Here is a 25870-nt window from a genome sequence, read left to right as displayed (position 1 = left end):
TGTCCCTATTGCATAACATATATTGCATAACATAATTTAAAAAAAAAATGCAATTATGTTATTTCTCTTTCATGTTTTTAAAAGTAAATATAATAACATTTTTTTAAATTACTTTGTTGTCCTTCTGTTTAGTTAATCTAGTTACCCATGAAAAAGACTTCCATATCCTTAGTGGTAATCATCTCATTAAAAAAAAAAAAAAAACTACCCTGTCTGTATTCATCGTGCCTGTTACACTGGATACATTAAAATGAGAAATTTTCAGAAGTACACTAAACCTCATGTCTAAATGCACTGGCCCTTATTTACATTCTATACAAATGTAGTTTACTCCTGCTGAAGACCTCTTTGTAACACCATTTATGTTCTTTGCCTTTGAGGTAATATTTAAACTGACATTCAGAGGGTCGACTATTCTGAGTTTTCTGTTTTTTCTCAGATGCTCATTGACCTGTAGTCACAGCATTAAAAACTGGAAGAAGAATGCAGAGGGAAATTATTGCATTGTGTTTATTGTAGGTACAATACATAAAACATAAAACACACATTATATACTAAATAATATATATATATATATATATATATATATATAAAGATGTCCAACAAAAAAATTTAGAGGACTTCCTTTTAAAAATACAATAAAACGGAAGCTCCTGGGGGGCTCCCGAGTGGTGCATCCTTTAAAGCCACTTCTTGTGGCTGGAGGTTGCCGGTCCATTGCCGACCATAGACGGGAGCTCCCAGGGGGCAGCGCACAATTGACTGAGCGCCGCCCGGGGGGGAGGGCCTAGGTCGGCCAGGGTGTCCTCGGCTCACCGCGCACCAGCGACCCCTATAGTCTGGCTGGGTGCCTGCGGGCTTGCCTGCAAGCTGCCCAGAGCTGCACTGTCCTCCGACGCTGTAGCTCTGAGGTGGCTGCAAAGTGAGTCTGCAGAGTGAAAAAATGCGGTTGGCGGATGGCACACGCTTCGGAGGACAGCGTGTGCTCATCTTCATCTTCGTTGCTCCTGAGTCAACGCAAAGGTGGTAGTGGTGAGCTGAGCCACGCAAAGGTGGTAGTGGTGAGCTGAGCCTAATAACAATTGGATATGCCAATGGAGAAAATAATAAAATAATTGGCGATTACTAAATTAAAAAATAAAAAAAATCTCCCAATATTTAGCATTTAATTAAGATTCTCTTATTAAACATAAACAGCCACACAGATTTGGTCGTGGCAGCTTCCTGAGCATAGATTAATACTGAATAATTCTGAATAACATTTATTACCCTGGATTGATGATATTCTCCAAAGTTTTTTTTTTTTTTAATACTTTACACAGTGTTGACACACAGGCACTTTAAAATATAAGCTAATATGAGTATGCCAACACAATTAAAACTGATTTACAGCAACAATTAAAACTGATTTACAGCAACACCACGAAACTGACTCTGTATGTTATTTAGTGTTAAATGTTGGGAATATAGCAGATGCAGGGGCCTATTCAATTGAGCTAAACTGTCTAAATACCACCACTGTTTGAATCAAACAAGGCAAAGGTTAATAAAATCAAACATCTAATCAGAGTCTTAAGTATCGGGGGGGGGGGGGGTCTTGTTTTATTGATTTAAACAATAGCAGAGTATTTGCCATCTTTTACAGTTCAATTAAACGACCCCACCATGTGTAGAAATGTTTAATTCTGAATGACACGTCAATGTCGTTTGAAACGGGAGTTATAATTAACTTATATTGTACTTTTGAACTAAAGAATTTACAGATCTGTTATATTTTCTTTGGTCGTGATCAGCACATATTTTTTATTTAAATCATCTTGAAAATATGAGGCCTTGTTATTTATCACCCTTGTTATTTATCAGCTTGTGCACAAATAAGAAGTCATGTATACTGTGTTGTTATGAATGTTTCACATCACCCACAACACCAAGCACCTGGGTAAAACTGTTGAAATCAAGGACAAGGCAGCAGCTGAAATGCTGAGGCAACAGCAAACAAAGATAGTTTCACAGTACTATATAATCACATTCAAATTCAAATATTTGTGAGATAATGTATAACAAATAAATGAATAAAAAGGAGTGAAGTATTGCTTAAGTATATCCTAGCTTCGTGGAATTCCACCAAGTAAGCTACTAATTGCAACCGACCACAATTTGGTTTCACAGAGAAAAAAACAATTATGTTTGAAGAAATGAACCCAAGAGCACAACCACAAAAGTACCCTCGTGTTTAGTCTACTAAAGGAGGTGGAGCGAGTTTCAGCTGAAAATCTGCTTGCTGGAAGAGATCAGTCCCACCTCCCAATGTGAAGCCATCTGAGTTTTGCCTCACAAGTTCTGTTAAAATAGAAAGCTGTTGAGAAAAAACAAAACAAAAAGACAAGGATATTAGACAATGTAATATAGTTTGGCATCCAGCAACTGTGCTAATAACCACCAAAATTTCAGTGACTGTTTTACTGCGTAAAAAGTCAGGCTGTAACTTTATTTTTAATTTTATTTTATTATTTTACTGCTATTGTTTGTTGTGCATTTTAATTGTTTATTATCTTATTCCTGGGTTTCCAATATTAATATTAACATAACCTATAGGTTAATATTCCAACTGAGTGCAAAGGAAAACAAAACTGTAAAAAATTTGGTCATTGCAGTGTATTGTTTGCAGAATGATCGACTTTTTAGAGGGAGATTTCCTAGGGGATTTTGAACACATGGAATCCAGGATAAGTGGCCTTGAGGAGCAATTGGCTGACATGTACTGCAATAAAGATTTAGCAGAATTGGCAGACTTAATAAACACGCCCTACAGAAAGATTGTGTGCACGCCACTAGTAGGGAGGAGAGATTCCAACCAGACAGAGAGAGATAGATGGGTGACTGTTGGCCAAAACAGAAAGAAAGGACGTGCACACCGCACAGGGGTGACTTCTCCAGAACTTGCTGTGTCCAATCAGTACCAGCCCTTACTAGATATTGATCTGGACTCTGACAGTTCAGAGGATGTTGGAGGGAATGGGCCCCTAGTCACCCAGGAACCCACTATCCCCAGAAAAAAATGAGTCACTCTTAGAGGATGTTTCAGATGAAGTTAGATAAAGATTTCAACCTCTTCGCCAACACGAGAACTGTGACACACCTAACAACAAGACGCTCATATTAGAAATGTCAACCTAACCCTTAGAAATTCTCAGGAGGTGGCAGTATGTTGCTTACCAGGAGTAACAGTCTCTGATATTGAGGCTAACCTGAATAAGATAGCTGAAAATCACAATCAGATTTCCACACTAATCATTCATGCTGGAACAAATTATATAAGATTCAGAGAATCCGATATTCTGAAGAAAAAATACACTTCATTGTATCATAAGGCTAAGTCATTATGTCAGAATGCAATTTTCTCTGGACCTTTACCTGTTACTAACAGAGGATGTGAAGCATTTAGTCGAGGATTGAGATTCATTTTTTTAACCAATTGACAGCCCTAGCTATAAGTTATTATAAACACGCTACAAAGATGTTATTAATTATACTAGAACGGGATTAGAAATAAGACTCCTATACACTTTGTAATTGTTTTTTTTTTTTTTGCTATGGTTTATAATCGCTTATAAATTGATATAGTCTGTCTGCCTGTCTTTTCAGGTCTGTTTGTGTTTCTACACTTGTCTGAGTCTGCCTGTCTTTACCTCTCTGTCTCGTCAATTGTATGAGGCTGCTTTGCTTTGGCATTACAGTTATTATACAATTTTGGCATTGCTTTTTTTTTGTTGCTATAACGGATCCCTAAACTAAAGTGTTACCAGGTTTTTTTTTTTTTTTGTTGCTATTGTTTATAACCATTTATAAGCATTTAGAACAGATCCCTAAACTAAAGTGTTACCCATAAGCCTTTGGTTAAGTTTGAATCTTCTGGATGCAGTGCATGTGGGTCTGAGCAATGTTTATTGCAAGTTAAACACAGGTAACAGATAAAAAGAAAATATATACATTTACCCTTGAAGGATTTTTAAATGCTCTTCTCAGATTATTTGATGATGTAATCTGTCTGTGGTCCAGTTCCATCACCTGTAAAATGAAGATCATATTTTTGTTAAACTTTGCATCTAAATCAAAGTGTCAGTTTATCACGTGGTTGTCTAAAGTAGTTTGTGGTGGTATAATTTTCCACTGTAAATTGCTTCCTAATTCTTCAGTAATGTTTGCTCCACCTGCTTCTATGCTATACTATGATGCATTAAATAACTTACTTTAAAAGACAACTACAAGCTTTGCAACTGTGTGGCATGACCTATTATCGCAGAAGGGATGTGACACACATCACCACAAACTCTTTGTTTCGGACCAAGGGAACTAATTTCCATTGTAAGTCTTAGACAAACAAACCAGATTTGCATGAAACATTTCAGATGGATTTTTCAATAGTCTGAGATTGAGGGAGCAGGACTTTCTTTTTGAGCATTAACATCACTAATATTTAGGATTAATGAATAATAACACAGTTTGCCACTCAAAGTTTGAATTGAGAAAAAGAGGATTCGAAATTCTACTAATTTCAGCCTGTCAAGTTGTTTAAAAAAAAAAAAAAAAAGTAATTTACTTTTACTCGCTCAGTTAATAATAACTTGATGACAATGATCCTTTTGGAATATGTTTAAAAGTGAGAAATGTACCTGTGTTTCATGACCAACTTTCCCGGGTGTAACTGATGTCCACTTCTTGTTAGCTGACAAACATTTCAAGCAGGCCCACTCCCCTTGCTCTTCCTCTTGTTGACTGAGACTGTTCTGTAGACAAGCTGTGTGATAAACATGGCCACAGCTGCAGAGAGACAATTTTAATGAATACATGTGTTTTAAAGGCTGCTAAACAAGACTTTACCCACATGTGATATTTTCACTGCTGCACTTTCAGTTGGTACTGGGACTCTTTCAAGAGGTCACATGCAGCGTTCCCGCTAAGCTTTTTGGATACTGAGAAACTTGCTGTTTTGACTGAGAGGGTAAATTTATCAGTGAGAAACCTTCGGTCACGCATTAACCCTTTTAATATATTTTTGTTGCATTATACAATTTTGAAACAATATTCCAACACAAGTATCTCAACAATTTTACAATTTATTTTAACTGTGGCTTTGTTTATAGACATCACTTGGCTCATTGCTGGCATTAAAATAAGCAGGAAAACCTAAGAATTATTTTACAACAGTTCAGAAAAACAATTTTCCAGCACAGTTGTGAGAATCACATTTAAAGTTTTACACTAACACAGTAGTGCAGTCTACAAATAAAGTTGTTTTGAAAATACCTGTATAGCTTATTGCTGGCATTTACAATAACAATAAAAAATATGAAACAGTTTAGTAACAGTCCAGCAATGTCATGTGAGAGTAATCCTATGTACAGTACTCCACAAATTAAGTTTAGCGTTTTACTGGCATTATAATAACTAGAACTGCCAGGCAGTTTTACGGCTCCCAAGCCCCAATATCAATACCTGTCTAAGCGTGTTTAGTTCTCAATGTGCCAAGTTTAAAATCAGCAACTTCAACAGTTCCACAGAAGAAGATTTTGAACGTTTTTTTTCAAAAATGCGCCAGGAGGCCATCTTGTTTAACGCACAAATGCCATTTTTAAAAATGTAAATTGTACCGACACAGGCACGATGGTTTTCAAGTTTGGAGTTAATCAAGTGAACCGTTTTTAAACTGAAGCAGTTTTAAATTTAAGAAAAAAATGTAGGCGCTGCAGCCATATTGTCTCACAAAAGATAACCATTTTGACATATTTGTATTCCGCTGTCACCGGAACGATGCCTACCAAGTTTGGAGTTTGTTGTTCTGACAGTTTTGAAATAAAAGCGGTTTGCTCTTTAGGGCGCATTTTGGTGAAATTTGTGGCAGCCATTTTACTGTTGAAAAAACTTCTGCTTTGCAAGCAGGTTTGGATGGTGATAATATATACTAAGTGTCAGATCAATCACTTGACGGTTCCAAAGAAGATGATTTCATAAGGTTTCAAGAAGAAATGCATCATATGGCCATTTCGGTTTAACACCAGTTTCTTAAAAGTCAGTTGTATTGCCACAATGTCAAGGATGATGCTTGCGAAGTTTGGAGTTAGTCAAGTAAACTGTTTGTCAACTGAGGCAGAGTTAAATTTCAGATGTAAACGTACACCTTGCGGCCATCTTGTTTTATAAAACATAACCATTTATCGCAAAAACTCCTGCTTCGCAAATTTGATGCGGATTTGGATGCTGACGATATATGCCAAGTGTCAGATCAATCGCTTCACCGGTTCCCAAGAAGATTTCGAAAGGTTTCTAAAAAAAATGCATCAAATGGCCATTTTCATTTGGGTCAACACCATTTTTTTAAAATGTCAGTTGTATTGATACAGTATCAGGGAAGATGCTTGTGAAGTTTGGAGTTAGTCAAGTAAATCGTTTGTCGACTGTCCCAGGTTTAAACTTCAAATGTAAACTTATAACTGGCGGCCATGCTGTTTTATAAAACATCACCATTTTCACATATTTGTATCCCATTGTTACTGGGACGATAACTACCAAGTTTGGAGTTTTTCAAACAGCAGCAGTTTGTTGTTAGGGTGCGTTTCGATAAGATTTGTGGCAGCCATTTTGACATTAAAATTTATCACAGCAACTTCTGCTTCGCAAACTTGATGTGGGTTTGGATGCTGATGATATATGCCAAGTGTCAGATCAATTGCTTCACCGGTTCCCAAGAAGATGATTTCGAAAGGCTTTATTGAAAAATTGTTAAATTTTGAAAAATTACTGAAAAATTGAAAAATTACTGAATAATTGAAAAATTACTAATTGTTCATTTAAATACGGCGTTTCAGCTGTGCAGATGTTTGCTATGATGTGCTTGAATAAAACTTTGGAGCTGTGGCCCGTAGTTTGTCTTTCACTTTAATATTGATGTTGTTTAAAATGTGTCATAATGACTCCTGGCAGTAGGTTAACAGTGGTGGTTCTAGTGTTATACCTTCACCACCTGGCTACAGTATAAACACAAACTAATAAAACACACCAACAGCAAGCTGTTATCTGACAGATTTTAATCTTTCCACCCTATATCAAGGGTTTTATTTCAGTTTTCTAGAATTAACTTAGTGTGGTTGTCAGCTACTTTAGCTTTGACCACAGCCCTTGTTGCTTTTCTGCAGCCTAACACCCAGGGCATATCTTTCAAAAGAAAAAAACTCCAAGTGAATATATTACAGATTGACAGGCAGTGTAAATTCCTGCAGAAATAACATAGTCTCTATATTGATCATGGTCCAAATGTCAGAGTTCTCCGGTCAAGTGATTTACTTCAGCAAAGCCAGCTGTTTTAGTGTTCTCATTCAAAATGTGTCCTTCTCACACTGAAGATGGTGATCTGCCTTCCATTTGAACAAACCTCCTATCCTCCTGTAGCCCTTTTAGATTGCATTTGATGAGACTGTTTAATACAGCCCTCAGAAACACGTCAAACCACCAAGTACAGCTGATAAACTACAGTACTGTTCAACCTGTTTCTACAAGCTAAATTTAGACCACAGAGCTTCTGAGTTTTAAAATAATACCAACATGTGATGACTGAAACAGGAAACTGAAATGCAGTCATTCCAAACAATAACAGATTAGCTAGTGCAACTCTGATATTTGATACTCCTACCAAGTCTGAGATTATGACAGAATTGGTAAAGGAACTTCAGTAAGAAAAACCAAAGCAGACAAAAGGTGTACCAAACATTAAGACAATAAGAACGATTACGTCAGCGGTCAATGTCATGGGCAATAACTCATTCAGAATGCAAAGTAAATCCCTCAAATGGTTTCTGAGGTAGCTTTGCTAAAATAAAATGTCAACAACCACCACGGAATCACATAATACACCTGTGTATGCAGTACGAATCCAATATCTAGAAGTCTTGATCACCTGGAAATCAAAAAGTCCCATTATACCATTGTCGGCCATTTCAGGGGATAGTTAAAAACGGGAAGGGTGTCGTTAGATTTTGCCTAAGGAGTTTTCAGAAGACTGAAAATATGAAGTTTCCATCTTAAATGGTTTATAAGGTATTAGCAGTAGCAGCTGCACAGGAGGGCGCACAGGGATGCTTAACTATGACTTCATTTGTTAGAAACTTGTTAGCAAGCTACTTAAATACCAGTATTAAACAGCAATTACAAAACAGCCAAAGTTGCAAAGAAATGGTACATGTAAACGTCTACAAATGAGTCCCAACAAGTCTTACCTAAAAACAATGATCTCCGTCCCTACTCGGTGCTTACTGTACTGCTGTGTGCAGACTCCACAGATCTTGTGGGCCGGAGTAAGCCCTCTGGTGACTGTTGCTCTCAGACTGCACAGGGACCAGTGCAGATCCTGGTTCAGCAGGCTTTGTGTTGCCTCTAATAACGTCTGGAAAGCAGAATGAAGACAAATACAGTCAGCCCCTGTTTTCTGCTTAATACATTAAGGTATGGTATAGCTTTCTGTGCACTCTACATTGCTAGAAACACAATGTTGACATCCCAGATTATTAACATTACCCAAAGGTCATTTAAGCTGTAGCTGTTCACAAAGTCACTATGGGAAACAAACCAAACATTCTTCTGCCTGTAGCAGTGTGATGATGTACACATTAATGTACAGTAATAATCCCAAATCAATTTAAAAAATCAATGTACATGTGTAATTTTAAAAAATCTGAACATTTCATTGCTCATTACTAGTTAAAATATCTATGCAGGCTTAGCAGTAGGGATGAAATATCAATTGTGTTTATACACAAAAGAACTCCCCTCCTTACAATAAAAGCCCTACACAACACATCCTTCCGACCAACATTTCCATTTTTGTTGAACACAAGAAAGCTTGTTCTGTTAGCACTGTGAGAGGTTAGATTATCTGTTGTCAAAAGGCTATCACAGACCGAAAGAGTTTTTATTGGTGTAGACACATTTTATACAAAATATCAATGAAAGATAATCCTGAGAGATCCACTGCAATATCTCTAAAGACCCATTACTATCAATTTAAGGATTTCCAACAGGAATAAAATAGGCAGGAAAAGACACCGTAAAAGGGTATCACAAGACTGTGTGCTATTAAAAAAAAAAAAGAGGTGGTCAAGATATTGTGTTTAAAACCAAAACACATACACAGTACCTTCTCATAAACAAATGTGTCAAGCATTCCTAGGATGATGCTCTTTATCTCTCCATAGTTGCCCACACTGTAAATGGGATCCTATTAAAAAAAGAAGAACTCTTAAATATCTTCCAGTTCATTTTGCCTTTTTTCTTTGGAGTGATGCCAAATTATGATTACATTAATAAAGGAAAAAATACATATAAATACTCCTAAAGCTCTCTTTTATATCCTGTCATTTATTACCTCATAAAATTGCATGAGTACTGCCTAACTGGTGTATACTGCAATTGGGGTTCCTGCTTTTCAGGTATAACAACACCATTATATTTTGGTTTATACTGCTGATGAACAGCTATACAAAACAAATAATACTAAACTATAATAATGTGTGGAGATGAGCCAGAATAAAAATACTAATATTACTAATTATCTGCCCTGTGAATTAGTGTAATCCAAAACATGTACAGTGCTTTCAAAAGGTGAATGTCAAACTGAGCATATATGTGCTCTGTGAATAGTTTATCTATAGAAGTGCCAGAAGATGAATAGTTTGTCATGTCAAGTCTTTTAGGAATGTACCAGATCCAATCCAAACTTACAGACATCATATTTGTCAAAAAGCAAATGCATCCTTCATAATATTGTACTGCAAGTAAATTGTTTACTGCTATTCTTACTTACTTGAATAAGCCTTTGCAGTATATCTGTAAGGGGGATGTAAGCTGCCATGCCTTCTAGCACATCTTTCATTAGAGCCTTCATACCTTTAATTAAAAAACAAATTTAAACTGAATGGGTGCAAAAGCATTATTGTACAAGATATGTCCCTCATCCCGCTGTGGAGTTCCTTCAGTGACTGTATTTCCAACTTCCCAAGAGGCCCCAAGCTCTAGCATTACTGCAGGACAATCTCTTGTTTTATTTATTCTGTGGGTTTCGAAACAACCGCAAGCTATAAATATAATGTGTGTTTTGTTGAAGTAAAATTAGTTCTAACAATTGATTTATGTCTATGTCTATATTTGTTCCCACATTTCTATGGGTATATTCAATTAATGTATCCATATATTGTTAAGTAATGTTCTTTTTCAATCCTATGATGTTTCTATGCCCTATATTTTGTTTTATTTTATTATAAGATTATATTTAGCAGTTAAAATGAATTACCGGCAATACAAAATGTACACACAAAATGTATTGCCTAATGCAAAAAACCAGTAATTTAACACAAACTGCATATACAATAGCTTTCCTATGTTGATGCCCAATATCTTGCTGTATGTTCAGCAACTTGTTTACGTCTAGAACTTTATTAAAAAATATTGCTGTGTTGCTTAAGGAAGTGAAACAGCTGCTGTTGTGGTGGTGTGTTTAAATAAAGCTGCTTATTTGCCTACATCCATTACATTTCATTAAGAGTCATTTCTTCATTGCATCCGAACCCAGAAACTATGGGTTGTATTCATAAAGGGTGTCTACCAGTCATTTAGCTTTAGAACACACATGCAAGTTGGAGTTAAACATGTCTGGCTAAAAGGGCTTTCAACCAGACTTGTATTCATAAGCGTTAAACACCCTTTAGCTATGCGTGGTTAAATGTGAAAGACGGGCAGGGTTTAGCTGTGTTCATGTAGGCCATGCATGCATTAGATCAAGACTTAGCTGCTTCTTAAATTTTGAATATGTCACTAAAAACAGTGCAGCTAGGAATTTAAATATGCCTAAGTGATAATCATGCTTTATGAATATAACCCTGCATTGTTAACTGTGCACAACTCGTGGAGATACACATGCATGTATAAGGAGTTGGCAGCTGTGGGTTGAAATGGTTTGTTGTGGTGTGAAAACACTGAAGATAGACAAGTTGTTGGCTTAGAACAGGGCCAGGCTGGAGCTACAGCTCTGAAGAGGGTGCGAAAATATAGTAACACGGAAACAAAGCAAAGAATTTGCAAGGTTGGTCAAATTCTACATCAAACCTTGTAGTACAGTATGTGTGCATTATGTTACTAGAAATACTGAGGGATTCACCAAGGCTGTATGACCCAGATTTACCAAGCTTTTGATCCAGTGCAAAGTAGAATAAATATATTTTTCAAAAACTAGTAAGATATATAATTAGCAAAAAGATACAGCCCCACTGTTGATGTTTTACTGGAGAATGCACCATTGTTCTGTACAGTACCATTGTCTGCACCGTTGTTCTGCACAGTACCATTGTCTGCACCGTTGTTCTGCACAGTACCATTGTCTGCACCGTTGTTCTGTACAGTACCATTGTCTGCACTGTTGTTCTGCACAGTACCATTGTCTGCGCTGGTGTTCTGCACAGTACCATTGTCTGCGCTGTTGTTCTGTACAGTACCATTGTCTGCACCATTGTTCTGCACAGTACCATTGTCTGCACTGTTTTTCTGCACAGTACCATTTTCTGCACTGTTACAATTCAGAACCAGAAACTGTTACAGTGAAAAGCACAAAAGTGAAAATCGACATCAGCCTCTGCATTGTACTCAGTATTTCTCACTGCAGTTTGGGAGAAGAACTGAGGAAAGCTGTCAAAGAAACTGGTGTGGGACTTTAGCAACTGTGTAATCATTTCAGAGCTTCTTACTACTCACTGTTTATTACTTGATCTGGTAGTGAAGACTCTAAGTACTCTGCTGGTGACATCATTAAATCCAAAAGAGGAAACCAAAGTTCCTACAAGACAAAAAAAAACAAACAAACAAAAAAAAACACAACATCCCATTTCCTTATTTCACTATTAGTCAGTGTTGCATACTGAAAAGGGTTATTTCCCCTGGAATGATTTAGAGAATCATAGAATTCAGTGTCATAGAACACAGCTTATAAACATATAAACATCTGAGTGGCCTGTATCATTGTACAAATCCAGTATTGAAGATAAATTGAAATACAAATGTTTACAATCTATCTATTCTTTAGACAGATTAAGAAAACAAATAAAAGTAATATTTGTTTTGATTTAAAATGTATTATTTTTTCTATATAAAGTAAGCACATGCACATTTTGCCTGAGGAGTTTCTATTAAACCTGCAATTATAAACTCTTTAGTTATTTAAATACTTTTTTACTCTGTTTTGATGGGTTAAATAAAGCTGGATAGTCATTCAAGACTGCTGTTAAAGGTACAGACAATCAGTTTTTATAAATCTCAAAAATAGTCTTAAAATAACTCATGTGAATGGCTTCTGAGATAGGAGGTGTGATAGAGTTTTAGACAGGCTTCTACTGAAACAAAGGTAACAGCCCCTCCCCCTCTTTACAGATAATAGCAGTTACACTCACTGCATGTTGAACTGAGGTCAATGTCAATGTCATAACCATCAATGTTCATACAACCCTGTCAATATGAAGTCACTGTTTCAAATGGTGACTTTGCAAAGAGAAACCTGGCAGGAAAGGGTGTATTTTTCTTGCACGACACCCACAACTGACCAATAGAATCACTGACCAATGGAATCAAAGAATACCTATGTGTACCAAGTGTTAGACCTTTACATCCAGAAACCAAAAAGTCACATGACTCCAATATGGTGGCCATTTTAGGTCACTGGCCAAAGTGATGGGTGCCATTAGAAGTCAGCAGTGGCAGGTTTGCAAACTCATACAAGCACATCTTACAGGGATGCTTAAATATAGGGACCTATGTTTAGATAAGCATACAGGAATGGCAATATAACTCCTATTGTATTGCAGTTTATGGTGTTCAAGGGTTAAATATATTAGGGTTACTGCCTCTTTTACAACACTGTTTAAATCACTGAAAGAAAGGTACTTTTAGTATTGTGTGTGTGAGTCTCTTAAGTGCATTTTTGTCTTTAAATGTAAGACTGCCAGAGCTGTTCCTATGTTTAATACTGAAATGGTAATAGATCTGACACTGTTTAGACTCCCTGTCTCTGTTTTAGAAAGCTGTTGACTGCATTTGCTTTTGTAACAGGCAGTGTTGTGTGATATCCTGCCTTTCGGTGAGACGAGGTTAAAGCTGTACAACCACAAATGCAGACAAGTCCAGCTCTTTTGCATAGTTGTTAAGACAATCGTTTGAGTCTCCTGGTATGACGCTCCAATGTCTCTCACCTCTTTCTGCTGTGTGTCCAGTGTGCCAGAGGCTCGCTGACACAAACCAATGATCTGCTTCAGCAATGAAGGTACAGTTTGTAGCAATCCAGTATCGCAGGAGTGAATTGCTGGAACTAAAGTCAAATACAAATGGTTGTAATCTATATATTCTTTAGGCAGACTACGTACATCGTTATGTATAAATGAAAAAAAAAATAAAAAAACACAAGCAAAAGAAAGATATATATATTTTTTTTTTTTACTTGTTTTGGTTTATATGTATTTTTTACACATATAAAAAAGTACTGTTCAACTTGCTTATTAAAAAAAAACAAACGAACATCTGAACTTGTGTTTCTTTAAAAGACTTTTTTTAGTCTAATTTGGTGGATTAAGTGAAGTCAGACAGCCTTAAAAGTTCCAACGGTAAATTTCAACCTTCTTTCGTAAATCTTAAAAACAGTGTAACTTACGAGTTTAAGATTTGTAATCAAAACCCTGTGTCTCAAAACATCTTCTCAGCAGGAGGTGTTAAGGAGATGTCGATGAGCCTTTGCTAAAATATAACAGCCGCCCCCCCCTTTACAAAGATGTTTAGTACCAGGAGCTACACTCACTGCATGGAGCTCTGGTATCTGTGAAAAGATTCTAAAACCAACCTTCCTGTCCCACGGCTGATTCTCCACATTCTGTTAGGTTGTGTAGTTGTGACTTCATGTGCTAAAAAAGAAAACACCTTTTTTTCTTTTGCAGGCAAAGCACAATACTTTCTCACAGAGCAGCTAGTTTGTAAAACTATACACATTTTCCCAGGAAAGGGGTGCTGCATACTGCAGAGCTCTAGAAAATTTGCGTTGGTTCTGCTGGGCAACATCCCCTTGTGACATTGTGATAAGATTAAAATGACCAGGGCTGCGTTCAATAGGCAGAGTGCTCTGCCGTGGCGCTATGTAAATAAGTTAGCTCTTATTGAACACTGTGTTTCAAAGAAAGAACTTTCAAGATGGCGGAAAACACAACACTAGTGCTGTTTTTGGATGAATTTATGGAAGATTGTGCAGAAAATCTGCTGTTTAATGCCTCTGTTGCACTTGCATCGAGAGCAAACACCATGGATTTAGCAGCAGTGAATTCAAAACACATGCAAGAGTCCTGTACAGATGGAAAACTTCATTGACAGCATTGCTCCTCAGTACTGTGATGGCTGCATATGTTGTACTGTTTTATTTGCAGGTGGCTACAGTGCAGTTTATGCTTGCAATTAAGATGTTTCTATTGTAAAATAAATATAAAAAATAAATAATAAAAATAAAACTTTCCAAAAATAGAACAATTTATTTTTTCAACAATTATTCAACCCAGTAACATTTTTATACAGTGAATAAAATAAAAAAATAAATCTTTCCAAATAAATTATTTCTTCAACGATTCTTTGACCACATCTGTGAATGACTTCAGCAGTTTCTTTGTTTTGCAATGTTATGCATTTCCATGAGCCTTTCCTGTTCCTTTGCAAAGTCTTACAATTGAAGTACTATCGTGTTTGTTTTTTCTCTCCAATATGATTTAAGTCTTGTAGTACATATATCATTTTGTTTATAATATGCTCTTGGTTAGATAGAAATGTAAAAGTACCTAATTTTAGTAAAGTTCTCTTATTCTAACGTCCCCTTTCTGCCACGAAAAAAAGGGTGTAAAAGTTTTCAGTGTAGCCTACACTGCTGTGTTTTTTCAGCCGAGATACACCTAATCTTGCAGAAATAGCAAAACTATTAAAAAAAAAAAAAAAAAAGCTTTACATATATTCACCTTTAACATAGCGCTATTCGTCCATTATTTTTCTTTTCAAAATGCAGTTAAGAAAATATTCCTTAATATAAAGCCAGCCAAACAAACAACAACAAGCTGAGCGTTGCTAATGTTGCAGGCGATGCTGCAGATTCACTTAGTTCAAAAGGAAAAATAGTCAAATAATCATGCTGTTAATTTAAATAAACTTTATCAGACTTATTTTTACAAAAAAGGATGCACAGACATGTCAGTCAAAAAGTCCAATATGTGGGGATATTATACCACAGTTCACCGCCATTTTGAAACGCCCAACTAGTAACCTTCTCAGAATGTCAGCTAACATTGCGAAGTGCTCTCAGTGTGCAGGTCATTCAACAGAAAGTGCCACTTAACGCTCTGGAGTGCTCTGCCTATTCAACACACCACAGGCGCTTCTTTGATGACTACATCCTACAAGGTCACATCGCAGACACTTCCTCTGTTGCTGTCTGTAACTTGCTTTGAGTTTGCTTGGAGAAGGCCTTGTCTTAGGTGGGGCAAACACATGTGACTAGGAACAGTCTCACATGCCTTCTCTAGAAACAGGAACCCCAGACAAATAGTCTTGATCAATGCAAGTAAGGTATCTAAATGATATTTAAGCAACACAACACAGAAACACTTAATGTCTGTAAACACCATACATGCAAAAAACTAAATAAGCTTGAAATGGCATTCAAAGCTACATAACTTTTTAACTGTTAGGTTTGGTTTTTTGCTTCATGATTTATTTTTTTTTTTAATTTATTTGATTTGTTTTAAGATCTGCTGTAAACTTACCTCTAAGAGGACAGAAAATGCTCCCTGTATATTCCCTTGCATCTCTAGGAGAAATGCCAAAGCATCATACACCTGGTGTTTCTGCACAATCTGAAATAAAACACACACACACACACACACACACATATATATATATATATATATATATATATATATATATATATATATATATATATATATATATATATATATAGAGCACTAAAACACTCAAGATGAGATGCGTAGAGTAACTTTGTACAGCTGTTTCAAGTCACCTCACTCTGGTACCTCTTTAAAACTAGAACTTAAAGCACATATCTGGCCACAGTAAAGCTCTCCAAGTATAACTGGTAAACAACAGTGTAACTATTACAATGGTCTCCCTGCAGCACAATGAATGTTAGAAATACATCAGTAAGAAATACACGTCGAACAAAGTGGGACTTCTTACATCCACTAGGGGAAGGGTGTTGCTGTATGAAGACTACTAAAGACATTGAGCATAAAAAAATAAACACATTAAACATACCCTTACTTAATACAGTGTACTTAATGGTCTCATACCATATTCCAATTCAGAAGAAGTGGTAACCGATGTGAGGATCCTATATTTGAAAGGGTAACTGTACTAGCTTTTAAACGTCTGTTTATAGATCGATAAAACACCTCTGAAAGGTCAAACTGCCCCTTGTCGAGGGCACGGATGTAGACCCTACCTACTGTTTAGGTGCCACGGGATACTGACTTAATTTTTTCAGTATTTAAGTCAATTTTGTCTTACAGCAAATGCAACTTTAATTTATAAATGTATTTATAAATTTAACTAAATATAGCTAATGGAACAAAACACTATTATAACATTAGAGCTGTATTTTGTAACTACTACTGGAAATAAACATTAGACAGCTGTACCTTGACTGCCTCCTCTGGCCTGTATAAGTCCGACAACTTGAGGAAGCCCAGCACTTGGTCAGAATGATTCTGGCACAGTAGCTCAATATACATTTCATGGAACTCATGATTCAACAGGCTGGCGTTTTTAAAAGGCCATTGCTCCACTCTGCAAGAAACAATTTTGTTGAAACTGTATTCCTCAAGTTTTTTTTTTTTTTTTTAATTATTATTTAAAGCAAAAATAGCTAATAAACAAGACGGTTCACTCTAGTCAGTTCTTAAAAGTACATTTAATAAATAGACTTGAGGACAAACTATTGAGTTTCTTTTGTTCAAAATCTACCTTGGATTGAAAATGCCATGCAGAAAGTCAAAGAGAAGTTTGGAATCCTATAAAGAGAAGAGAAACATTCAGCTTGCTATGTGAGACAGATAACATATGAGAATTACAGGGAAAGTGCTTCAAGTAACTCAAATAATAATCCAATTTACAAAACACTGGCATGAGCAGTAAATGTAAAGACCTTAGTAATCGGACCTATCAACATTTACTTTCATCTCAACCAGAAGGCCTCTGGTCAAAATAGAAGTTAATAAAAGTACTGTTTCTCTAGTCTGCTGGCGAGTGTTGAAAGAAGACTGCAATACAAACTACAAATCCACCTGCTGTAGTGTTTCCAAGATTAAAGGAACGCTGTCTTGAAATTTCTGCAGTATCAGCATTGCAGTCCGATTGGGGCTCAGTGTCAAGAGTTCCTTAAAATGAAAAAAAAATAAAAAAAAAAATAAAACAATAAACAAAATGCCATTTGTTTGCACAATTTCATAATAATGCTAGACATGTCTATAGTGACACGTATTGTACTTTTTTTTTTTTTTTTACAGAGATAAGACTATCATTTCAATAGACAACTCTAATCTAGACATCACAGTGCATCAGCTGGTAACTTTGAAGTACCAGCTGTATTCATTTTTGAGTATGAAAAGATCTGCAATGTTTAATGGACGAATCTGCCATTCACTGATACGTTTCGCATTACTCTCTTAGAACCCTCACCTATCCTCTATGGACAACACAGTTTGAAGACCTCACTGGATAGGCAATCTTGGCACATCCATTACATTGCAACCAGACCCCTAATTATTAAGCTGACCTACAACAGGGTAGGTTAAATAAATGAAGGGTCTGGCTGGAGCAAAGTCTTGCAGTGGAATGGATTTCAAGTGCCCAGGTTGCCTACTCCTGCAGTAGCCAGTGCCGGACTAGAATGTACAGATGCCAGATCATGGAAACAAGGATGGCATGTATAAAATTGAACTTGACTGTGGAACACTACAGCTCTATTGCGACTATTTTAATCTATAATTTAATTAGAAAACTGCACCTATCCCACCACTTGCAATATAATTCTTAGATGGCTCATCAGGAAATCTAATTCAGTATCAATGTGCTGGAAGAGTGATGGGATATTTTGGTTACATTTTGTTGGTTACTGTTGAGCTTATAGAAACTGGAAGGATAGAACCCTGCTGACTAGTTGTAAACAAATAATATAACTCTTATACTTGCTTACCTGTATGTTACAAAATACCTCATTCTGAAATGCTATTTTTTCTTCATTTGTTAGATCAGCTCTAGTGATGATGTCATTTATGTACCCAAATACCTGATCCTGTTGTCAAAAAGTAGGCATAATACATAATTAATACCATTGTTATGAATGCAGCAGTATCTACCTTTTGTAATTAGTTATTTCCAAGTTAAACTTGATGTCGATAGTGTCAAAATCAACTTACTCTTCTTGCTGCATCTTTCAGGTAGCATCCAACAATGCTCGTGTAAAGACGTCTTTCCTCATACACAAACTCACAGATTTGGTAGCTAAAAAAAGATTTTTGTATACTTTAAACAACTGGACAAATGCAGGCTAATGAAGTGGCTACTGGGCTGGCACAACAAAATGGAGTTGTAATGTAATTGCACTATATTTTTGTAAAGGAGATGAAAACCCACATTACCAAAAATTTTTAATATTTGTCACTAAGTCTGCTTTTTTTTTTTTTTTTTTTCAAAAAGTCAGCCCAGTTCAGAGGTATGCAGTCCTTGAAAGAGAATATAACCATGAGTGCGTTGGGAAGAAAACTGGATTTTTTTACCCATAATTTCAATATTCGTTCGGATTTTCATTAATTTTTCAAAAATAAAAGCCATTATATAGCTCTGAACGCAGGCAGAGACAGCACAGCAGCAGGGGCAGGGAGGCGTGGCCGTGGCCCTGTGTGTGTGTGTGTGTGTCTATTTTACAGCAAGACGTTACAATATGAAACACGTTAAAATAGAAAAATATCCCAGGAGTAAAGAATACGTTGTGTAGGACTTACTTTACCCCAGTGAATTAACTACAAAACAAAGGATATCAAATAGCAGGTCAAGTTAAATGTTGTTTTGTTTATTCCCAAAATAAATAGTACATAAAGTTGACAACACATTTCATTTATTTTCTTTTTTTCATTCCTTGCCATTGCTGTTTCTTCACAGTAAACAGTGGCCGTCAACACTTTTTCATAAAGTAGTAAGGTTTACTTGTGCCTTTTAGTAGCTGAACAAGCAAACGAAAACTGAAATTTAACTTTAGACACTTCAAATAAAACACAATGTGGAAATGGCATTGTAAAGTGATGGGAGGGAAAAACTTGATTACATTCTATATAACAGAAAATCGCAACAAAATATGTATAACATATACAGTCTATATAAAAACTACTACACAACATTTTCAGCAGGTTGAGTACTGTTTAAGTGAGGCATTTCAGAATGGCATGCTTTTTTTCTGTCCTATGAGATTCTGTCTCGCTCTAAAGCAGCACAAGGCATTTTTGTCCCAGATGGCTTTCCATAGAGATCACTTATTTACTTTTTGCTGTATTTAAATAGAGGCTCAAGAGAATTATTCGGATAATTCTGAACATGCTGTGAGAAAGTAATAAAGCTCCCAATGCTTACAATTGCATTTTCTCAGCCATTGAAAGCAGCTTGTCTTCATCAAAGTAAATAGCACCCCCTGCCTGCAAAAGTTCCAGCAGGGCCTAAAAAAACAGAAATACAACAATACTATTCCCACACAAATACCTTACGAAGCAGGATTTCACAAGGGACTTCAAAATATTTCGATTCATAGACATGCAATGTTGATAATACCAGGAGCATTGCAAGACTCACTAACGAGGAAAGCTATAGGTGTCATTCCTGTTCAAGTGGACCAAATTCTGTGGTAGTGACTGATCACCTCCTAGACAAACAAAGTTATCATCATTTAATACACACCTCAGTGAATCTGCAACAAAAAATAATGAATTGATGAAACTGGTTACCCCCATTGGTCCACTTGCATTAGAATGACCCACAGATAAGCTATAAGGTGTCCTGAGAGTGGTGACTCGGCCTGAGTCCAGCACTCATATTAAGGCAGCTAAGTCTCAATCAAAGCCAATCGACCAGCTGTTGAATATATGGCAGAATAAGTTAGATGAGATTCTTCCAGATGTCTGGCTCAGCCTGTGAAGTGTTCCCACGAAGTGATAAGTAACGTAGTACAACGTAGTGTAATATAAAGCTAAAGTATCAACTGCTTTGTTGCCTACCTGCTGTCTTTCTGTATGCCTGGTCCCATCCTCTGGATTACACAAAAAATCAAGAACCTGCATTGAACAAATAACACACTGTTTTCAGTAAGACGTTATTAATGTGAATATCCCAGCATTACATACGCAACTTTACATCAAAATTCTTATGAATTGATTAAAAACAAAAAAAGGCATGGATTCATATAGTGAGTAAGTGTAGCAGGTATTTCTTTGAGTATATAAAGTAAAGACCAGCTCGTGTCCAAGACAATACAGACCTGGTCAAAAAGCTGCATGTTCACAAAAAGGGCGTTTTCAGTTTTGGCAATCTGACGAGCTAAGAAAGTAAAGAGAGAGCCGATCTGCGATGGTGTAAAATCAACACTCTCCAGCATGACCTACAACAACAACAAAAGAAAAGGACTCAGTCAAAAACACAGGCTTCCATCTTGATTTTGTATTGTATACTGCAGATGGAACTCATGACTGCCTTAATTTAATGTGGAAACAATTTTACATCTCAGTTTCACTGGCATATAAAAAACAATGATAAGGTTTTCATGAAACTCCCATGTCTTCCACAGTAATTACACAAGCAAAAGCAAACACTTGTTATTTGTTATCAAACTCACCTTAAGCAAGGCATCTGTAATTATTTGCAGAAATTCAACAGCTTGTGAATACTGCTGCATGTCCTCAAATGTCTGTATCACAGAGAAATAATAAATATGTTGATAGAAATAGAATATCCGGACAGAAACCGGAAGAACGGTGAAAAAAAAGCATAACGCTCTCTACAATTGACAATGCAGACAAAATAATGTATCTACCTACAGCAAATCTATGAACTCCATTATAAACTGTAGTGCAAGCTTTGGATAAAATATATGCATTGATGTGAAGTGGGTAATACAAAAAGTCTCCAGGAGCCTTTTCTCCATATTGTGCTAGTCGGTATAATGCCTCAGAATAGCAATCAATTTCACTATCTCCTGTAACTAGAAACAGTACTAAAGAAGCAATGAACAATAATGTTGTACAGACTACCACCTTAACCCAAATGAATAATTTACAAGAAACTTTCCATAGAATTTAAGAAAATGTATAAATAAGAGCCATTTGGACAATCTAAGCGCAATGATTCTGTCTCACCACCATGACCAGGTAACTTATTCCATACCCTGACCACTCTCTGTGTTAAGAAGTATCTGTTTTTCTCTGTTCTAAGTCCACTTAATTTCCAACGGTGTCCTCTGGTCCTGGTTTCTGTACTGTGCTTAAAGTATTGGTTACGATTAACTATATCAACTCATTTTAAGATTTTAAAGACTTCAGTCACATTCCCTTCTAATTCCTTTGTTTAGGCTAAAAAGATTCTGTTCTTTCAGTCAATCTTCACAGCTCATTGCTTTAGGCCCTGGGATTAGTCTGATTGCTGTTTGTTGGACTTTCTCCAGGGCCACAATGTTCATTTGGTAGTGTGGTGGCCAGCACTGGAGATAGCCCTCTAAGTGTGGTCTCACCAGTGCATTATACAATTTCATCATAACCTCTTCGGTTATCCATCAAGCTTAAGTTTATTTGAGCTATCTATTTATTTATTTAAAAATCTTTTTGTGTTCTTACCAGGGCTAAAACATTGAGGAACTCCCGGGTGTTGTACTTGAGAAGTGTGCGGATGTAAGGGTGCGGCCCTTCATCTGGATCAGCATTCTTTGAATGGAATCTTGTGAGGCAACTGAAAACCTGTAAAATAAATGAAAAAGGATGCAGTTTCAGAGCTGGGAATCCTCATTAGACTAAGAAAAACATAATGCTTCACGCACAATAGAAATTATTTATTATTTTGAAGTGAGCTGCTACTTGACTGCTTCAAATTGTTTGGGCTCTTGTGGAATCAGCTTTTAAAAATGAAATAATCTGGTTAGTTTTAATCTGAAGGTTAGAACTTCTCTCTCTATTTGTAGGATGTCAAATGTCTTTCACATTACCTCAGTCTTGACAACAGGAACAAGATCTTCAGAAATGACTCCGAAAGGATATGCTCTGCCAGTTAAACTGCAACTGCATAAATAAATAATACAATATTTGAAAATAGAAACGTGCACTTTAAAAATATATATAATTTGGTAAGAAAGATAAAAAAAAAGTAAATAAAGGAATACAATTACAAATAACTGCATTCCCTCAATGTGCATTCACCTCACAGGATGCACAGACACAATGCCAAATTGGGTTTCCTAACAATTGGTCTAGAACTGAAGTACTTTGACAAAATGTTGTGTATTTATTACTATAAAACTAGTTTGCAAAAAAAAAAAAAAAGGCTTTCTGGGTATATTCATTTGAAAATAATAGAACATTTTGTGGGCTATTTATAAAAATCATCCTTTAATTACACCATAATATCAAGAGACACTTACACAGTACCCCAGAATGAGGGTTCCGGGAACCATGTGAGCTTTACCTGATGTAGACAAGAATCTTGTTGCCAACAGCTCCAAGTTCATCTGTAACAATTACAAAAAAAGAGTATGCATGCATTAATACAGGAGATAGCCCTTACTTGCAAGTTGTTAAGCAGAAATTTAAAACTATGCCAACATAAGACTAGTACCTGTGTTTTCACTTTTCAAAGCATTCTCCATAGCTTGTATCATTTCCTGTGGACCAACACAACACAAAAAAATAACAAAGAAATAAAGCAACTGCAATACCATGTGAACTAAAACTACCCAGGTCACAATTAGAACACCTTACCTCTATGGGCGTGACGAAATCATTCATTCCTTTATTGTAAACATAGATCAAAGCATCAAAAAGTTTATATTTCCTTGTTAACAGAACGATCTGCAAAGCAAAACACACATTTAGGAAATATACATTTTACGTTCTGCGCTGTGACACATTGTTGGCTCTCAACATGTATCCAAAACGGCAGTATTTAATTGTCCAAGATGCATTTTAATAATTGTAATATTTATCTAGTTCACAGCAGTACGTTTAAAAAGTGTGGCAATCACTTACTTGGTGTAGATCCAGGGTTGTTATGTCCAGGTGAGTTATAAGTGACTCAAGGGCATCTAGCATGTCTCCATTCTCATAATACACAACCAGTTCTTTCACTACTGAAGGTGTGATGTCCTTTAGCCTGTCAGTAAGTATGTAGGGCTCAAGGCACTCAAACAGCACCCCCAGTGCTACAGCATTGTGGTTCAGCTTATCATAAACCTCCCCAAACAGCAGATCCCTACATTAAAAAAAGCAACAACTCACAAACAGCAACTGACAAAGGAACAACAAAACTGCTGACCTATAAAACATCATGTCAAAATTGTTTTCTTCTAAAATAACAGCAACAGTTAAAATACCAACAGAATTTACTGCACATGTCACATTGACGTTTTCTTTCAGGACTATTTCCAGCACCAGTTCCACGTTCAGTATGGATACAGTCCATTAATGTAAATCTATCTTAATGTTGCACGGTTGCTAGAAAGTAGGAGAAAATGGCCTTACATTTTATTGAATTTGAAGCAGCAGGTGACACAAAGTGGTATCGTTTTCTAAACAGAAAGAAATAAAAATGTCATGTCTTTTACATCGTAGTTCAACCAGTAATAGTGAGACATAAGGTCCCTATATTTACAAAGACATAAGGTCCCTATATTCAAACAAATGGATGTAACTGGTCCAGTTAGCCTTCTTATGGCTTGAAAATAGTGAACAGCTTTCCAACTGCTAATTCAACCAAGCCCAATTACCCACATAATGGGACTTAAATTCTTTCCTTTCCTGCCTCTCTCAGAGTTACAGGTACCAACTGTTCAAAGCAATCTCTTAATTACATGAAGTAGAGGGTGCAGCGCTCCAATGGGATAGTAATTTGTAACAGCTAGGAGATCAAGCAGTGACCACCTTCAGACAATGAAAACAGGGAGTTCCAGCTGTCCATCTTAGAAACAGGAGGAAATGCTGAATTATGGGACTGTCCAGGTAATCACACATATAACTGTAAGCGTCACGCTATACTATATTAAAATACAGACTAAAAAACTAACCTGAAAGTGCTCTTCCATTATCTCCAACTTGCCTTGTTCAGGACACCTCCTCAGAGATATCTCTACATAATTTAACAGCAGTTCAGCCACCTACAATGAAGCAGGTAAATGATATAATAAATTACAATATTTTAAGAAAACTGGTTCTCTTTTTTGTTAGAAACTAATTTCTAATCAGCACTAAAATTCAGGAATCAAATACCGATGTCATACTGCAGAACCATGTCTATTAGCCTATATACAAAATGAGCCTCCTTAGTCATTTACATTCATTTGAAGGAATATTTATAAAATATAACATGTATTTAGACCTATAAAAAAGAACCTGCATTTAACTAAAAAGCAAAAAAAAAATATTTTGTTTTTGACTTAACATTTAAGTACGTTAGATATACAACAGCTGATCAAATGCACAGAGATCAGTGGGCACTGAAAGCATAACTGTAAAAATTCAGTTGTTTTCTAATCTAATACATTATTCGAAGGGCTGAAGTCTTTAGATTTCAACTATGTGGATATTATCTAAATATAGCAGCGTGTGTGTGTGTGTGTGTGCTCCCATTTGCTCAGAGCTTTTCAAAATTAAGGGCAAGCGTGTTTTGACCTAGCGTCATACGTTTGCCCCATCATCAAAATCTGGCCCTGTGTGCGTCATAATAACTAAAGGTAACTGCTAACACTTGGCACAAAGGAAGCAGTCTCTGTACTCAATACCCATGTGTGACACGGTACACCCTGCCCCTGTGTTTATTTGTATTATTTGGGTATTATTAGTAGTAGTATTATTATTGTTTAATGTACTTGTGTTTATTTTTATAATTAAATATAGTTTGGCAGGGACGACCTTTGCTTCTCCTCTCTGCCAAAATACCTCCTTGACAATGCTTGGTCGGCAGCTAATAATTTATTGACAAATTGACCTACCAACGAATTGGTCGACCACGCTCATTAAAAAAACCTGTGCCGGATGTGGTACTGGAACCACTATATATACCGGCAACTGTGTGCTGGAAGGGTTAGATTAGAGAGAGTTGTGGAGAAAGGAGACAGAGACACTAAAAGAAATAGCAATTGCTACTCGTGCTGGATTAAGACCAGCAAAATACTTGTTAGAATTATAGTGTTTGGTTATTGTAGCCACTGTGCCGTTTTGTTTTGTGTATTTGTTTGTTATTTTTGATTTAATAAATAAAAGGGCATTTGCTACACAACTTGCAGTACTGAGCCTGTGTTTACTTCCTGGTCTGACCTCACCAATCAGTCGCCCGTGACATACGGTGTCAATGTGGGATAACAGCACCTCCATGTACTCAGGCCAGGAAAGTACGTGCGGAATCCTCACCTCTCTGTGGTGATCCTGCTTTTACCCTTAAAGTGGTTGATGCAGGTGGATTCCCTGATACTGGTAAATGTTCTAAGAAAATCCAGTTGCTTTACATT

General features: G+C 36.4%; 1 protein-coding gene across 1 annotated transcript in view; it reads right to left on the bottom strand.

Moving 5' to 3' along the window:
* Positions 1 to 912: 912 nt before the first annotated feature.
* Positions 913 to 25870, bottom strand: part of LOC121312784 (vacuolar protein sorting-associated protein 8 homolog) — a 36240-nt gene continuing 11282 nt past the window's right edge. The window contains exons 19-45 of the mRNA XM_041244542.1: positions 24431 to 24520; positions 23889 to 23935; positions 23397 to 23619; positions 23130 to 23219; positions 22987 to 23032; positions 22837 to 22879; positions 22361 to 22433; positions 21996 to 22115; positions 21002 to 21073; positions 20648 to 20767; positions 20388 to 20444; positions 19750 to 19832; positions 18543 to 18627; positions 18320 to 18418; positions 17409 to 17501; positions 17089 to 17135; positions 16764 to 16911; positions 15873 to 15962; positions 13922 to 13982; positions 13281 to 13396; positions 11794 to 11875; positions 9854 to 9936; positions 9188 to 9268; positions 8271 to 8437; positions 4674 to 4821; positions 3997 to 4068; positions 913 to 2356 (exon numbers count right to left, since the gene is read on the bottom strand). Of these exons, the coding sequence (XP_041100476.1) occupies positions 2234 to 2356; positions 3997 to 4068; positions 4674 to 4821; positions 8271 to 8437; positions 9188 to 9268; positions 9854 to 9936; positions 11794 to 11875; positions 13281 to 13396; positions 13922 to 13982; positions 15873 to 15962; positions 16764 to 16911; positions 17089 to 17135; positions 17409 to 17501; positions 18320 to 18418; positions 18543 to 18627; positions 19750 to 19832; positions 20388 to 20444; positions 20648 to 20767; positions 21002 to 21073; positions 21996 to 22115; positions 22361 to 22433; positions 22837 to 22879; positions 22987 to 23032; positions 23130 to 23219; positions 23397 to 23619; positions 23889 to 23935; positions 24431 to 24520 (2559 nt within the window). The 3' untranslated portion in view covers positions 913 to 2233. The remainder of the gene's footprint in view (positions 2357 to 3996; positions 4069 to 4673; positions 4822 to 8270; positions 8438 to 9187; positions 9269 to 9853; positions 9937 to 11793; positions 11876 to 13280; positions 13397 to 13921; positions 13983 to 15872; positions 15963 to 16763; positions 16912 to 17088; positions 17136 to 17408; positions 17502 to 18319; positions 18419 to 18542; positions 18628 to 19749; positions 19833 to 20387; positions 20445 to 20647; positions 20768 to 21001; positions 21074 to 21995; positions 22116 to 22360; positions 22434 to 22836; positions 22880 to 22986; positions 23033 to 23129; positions 23220 to 23396; positions 23620 to 23888; positions 23936 to 24430; positions 24521 to 25870) is intronic.

The sequence above is a fragment of the Polyodon spathula genome, chromosome 3 (assembly GCF_017654505.1).
Source record: "Polyodon spathula isolate WHYD16114869_AA chromosome 3, ASM1765450v1, whole genome shotgun sequence".
In the NCBI taxonomy this organism is placed as follows: domain Eukaryota; kingdom Metazoa; phylum Chordata; class Actinopteri; order Acipenseriformes; family Polyodontidae; genus Polyodon; species Polyodon spathula.
The sequence above is the reverse complement of the archived record's forward strand: the minus strand, read 5'-3'. Positions and strand labels throughout refer to the sequence as shown.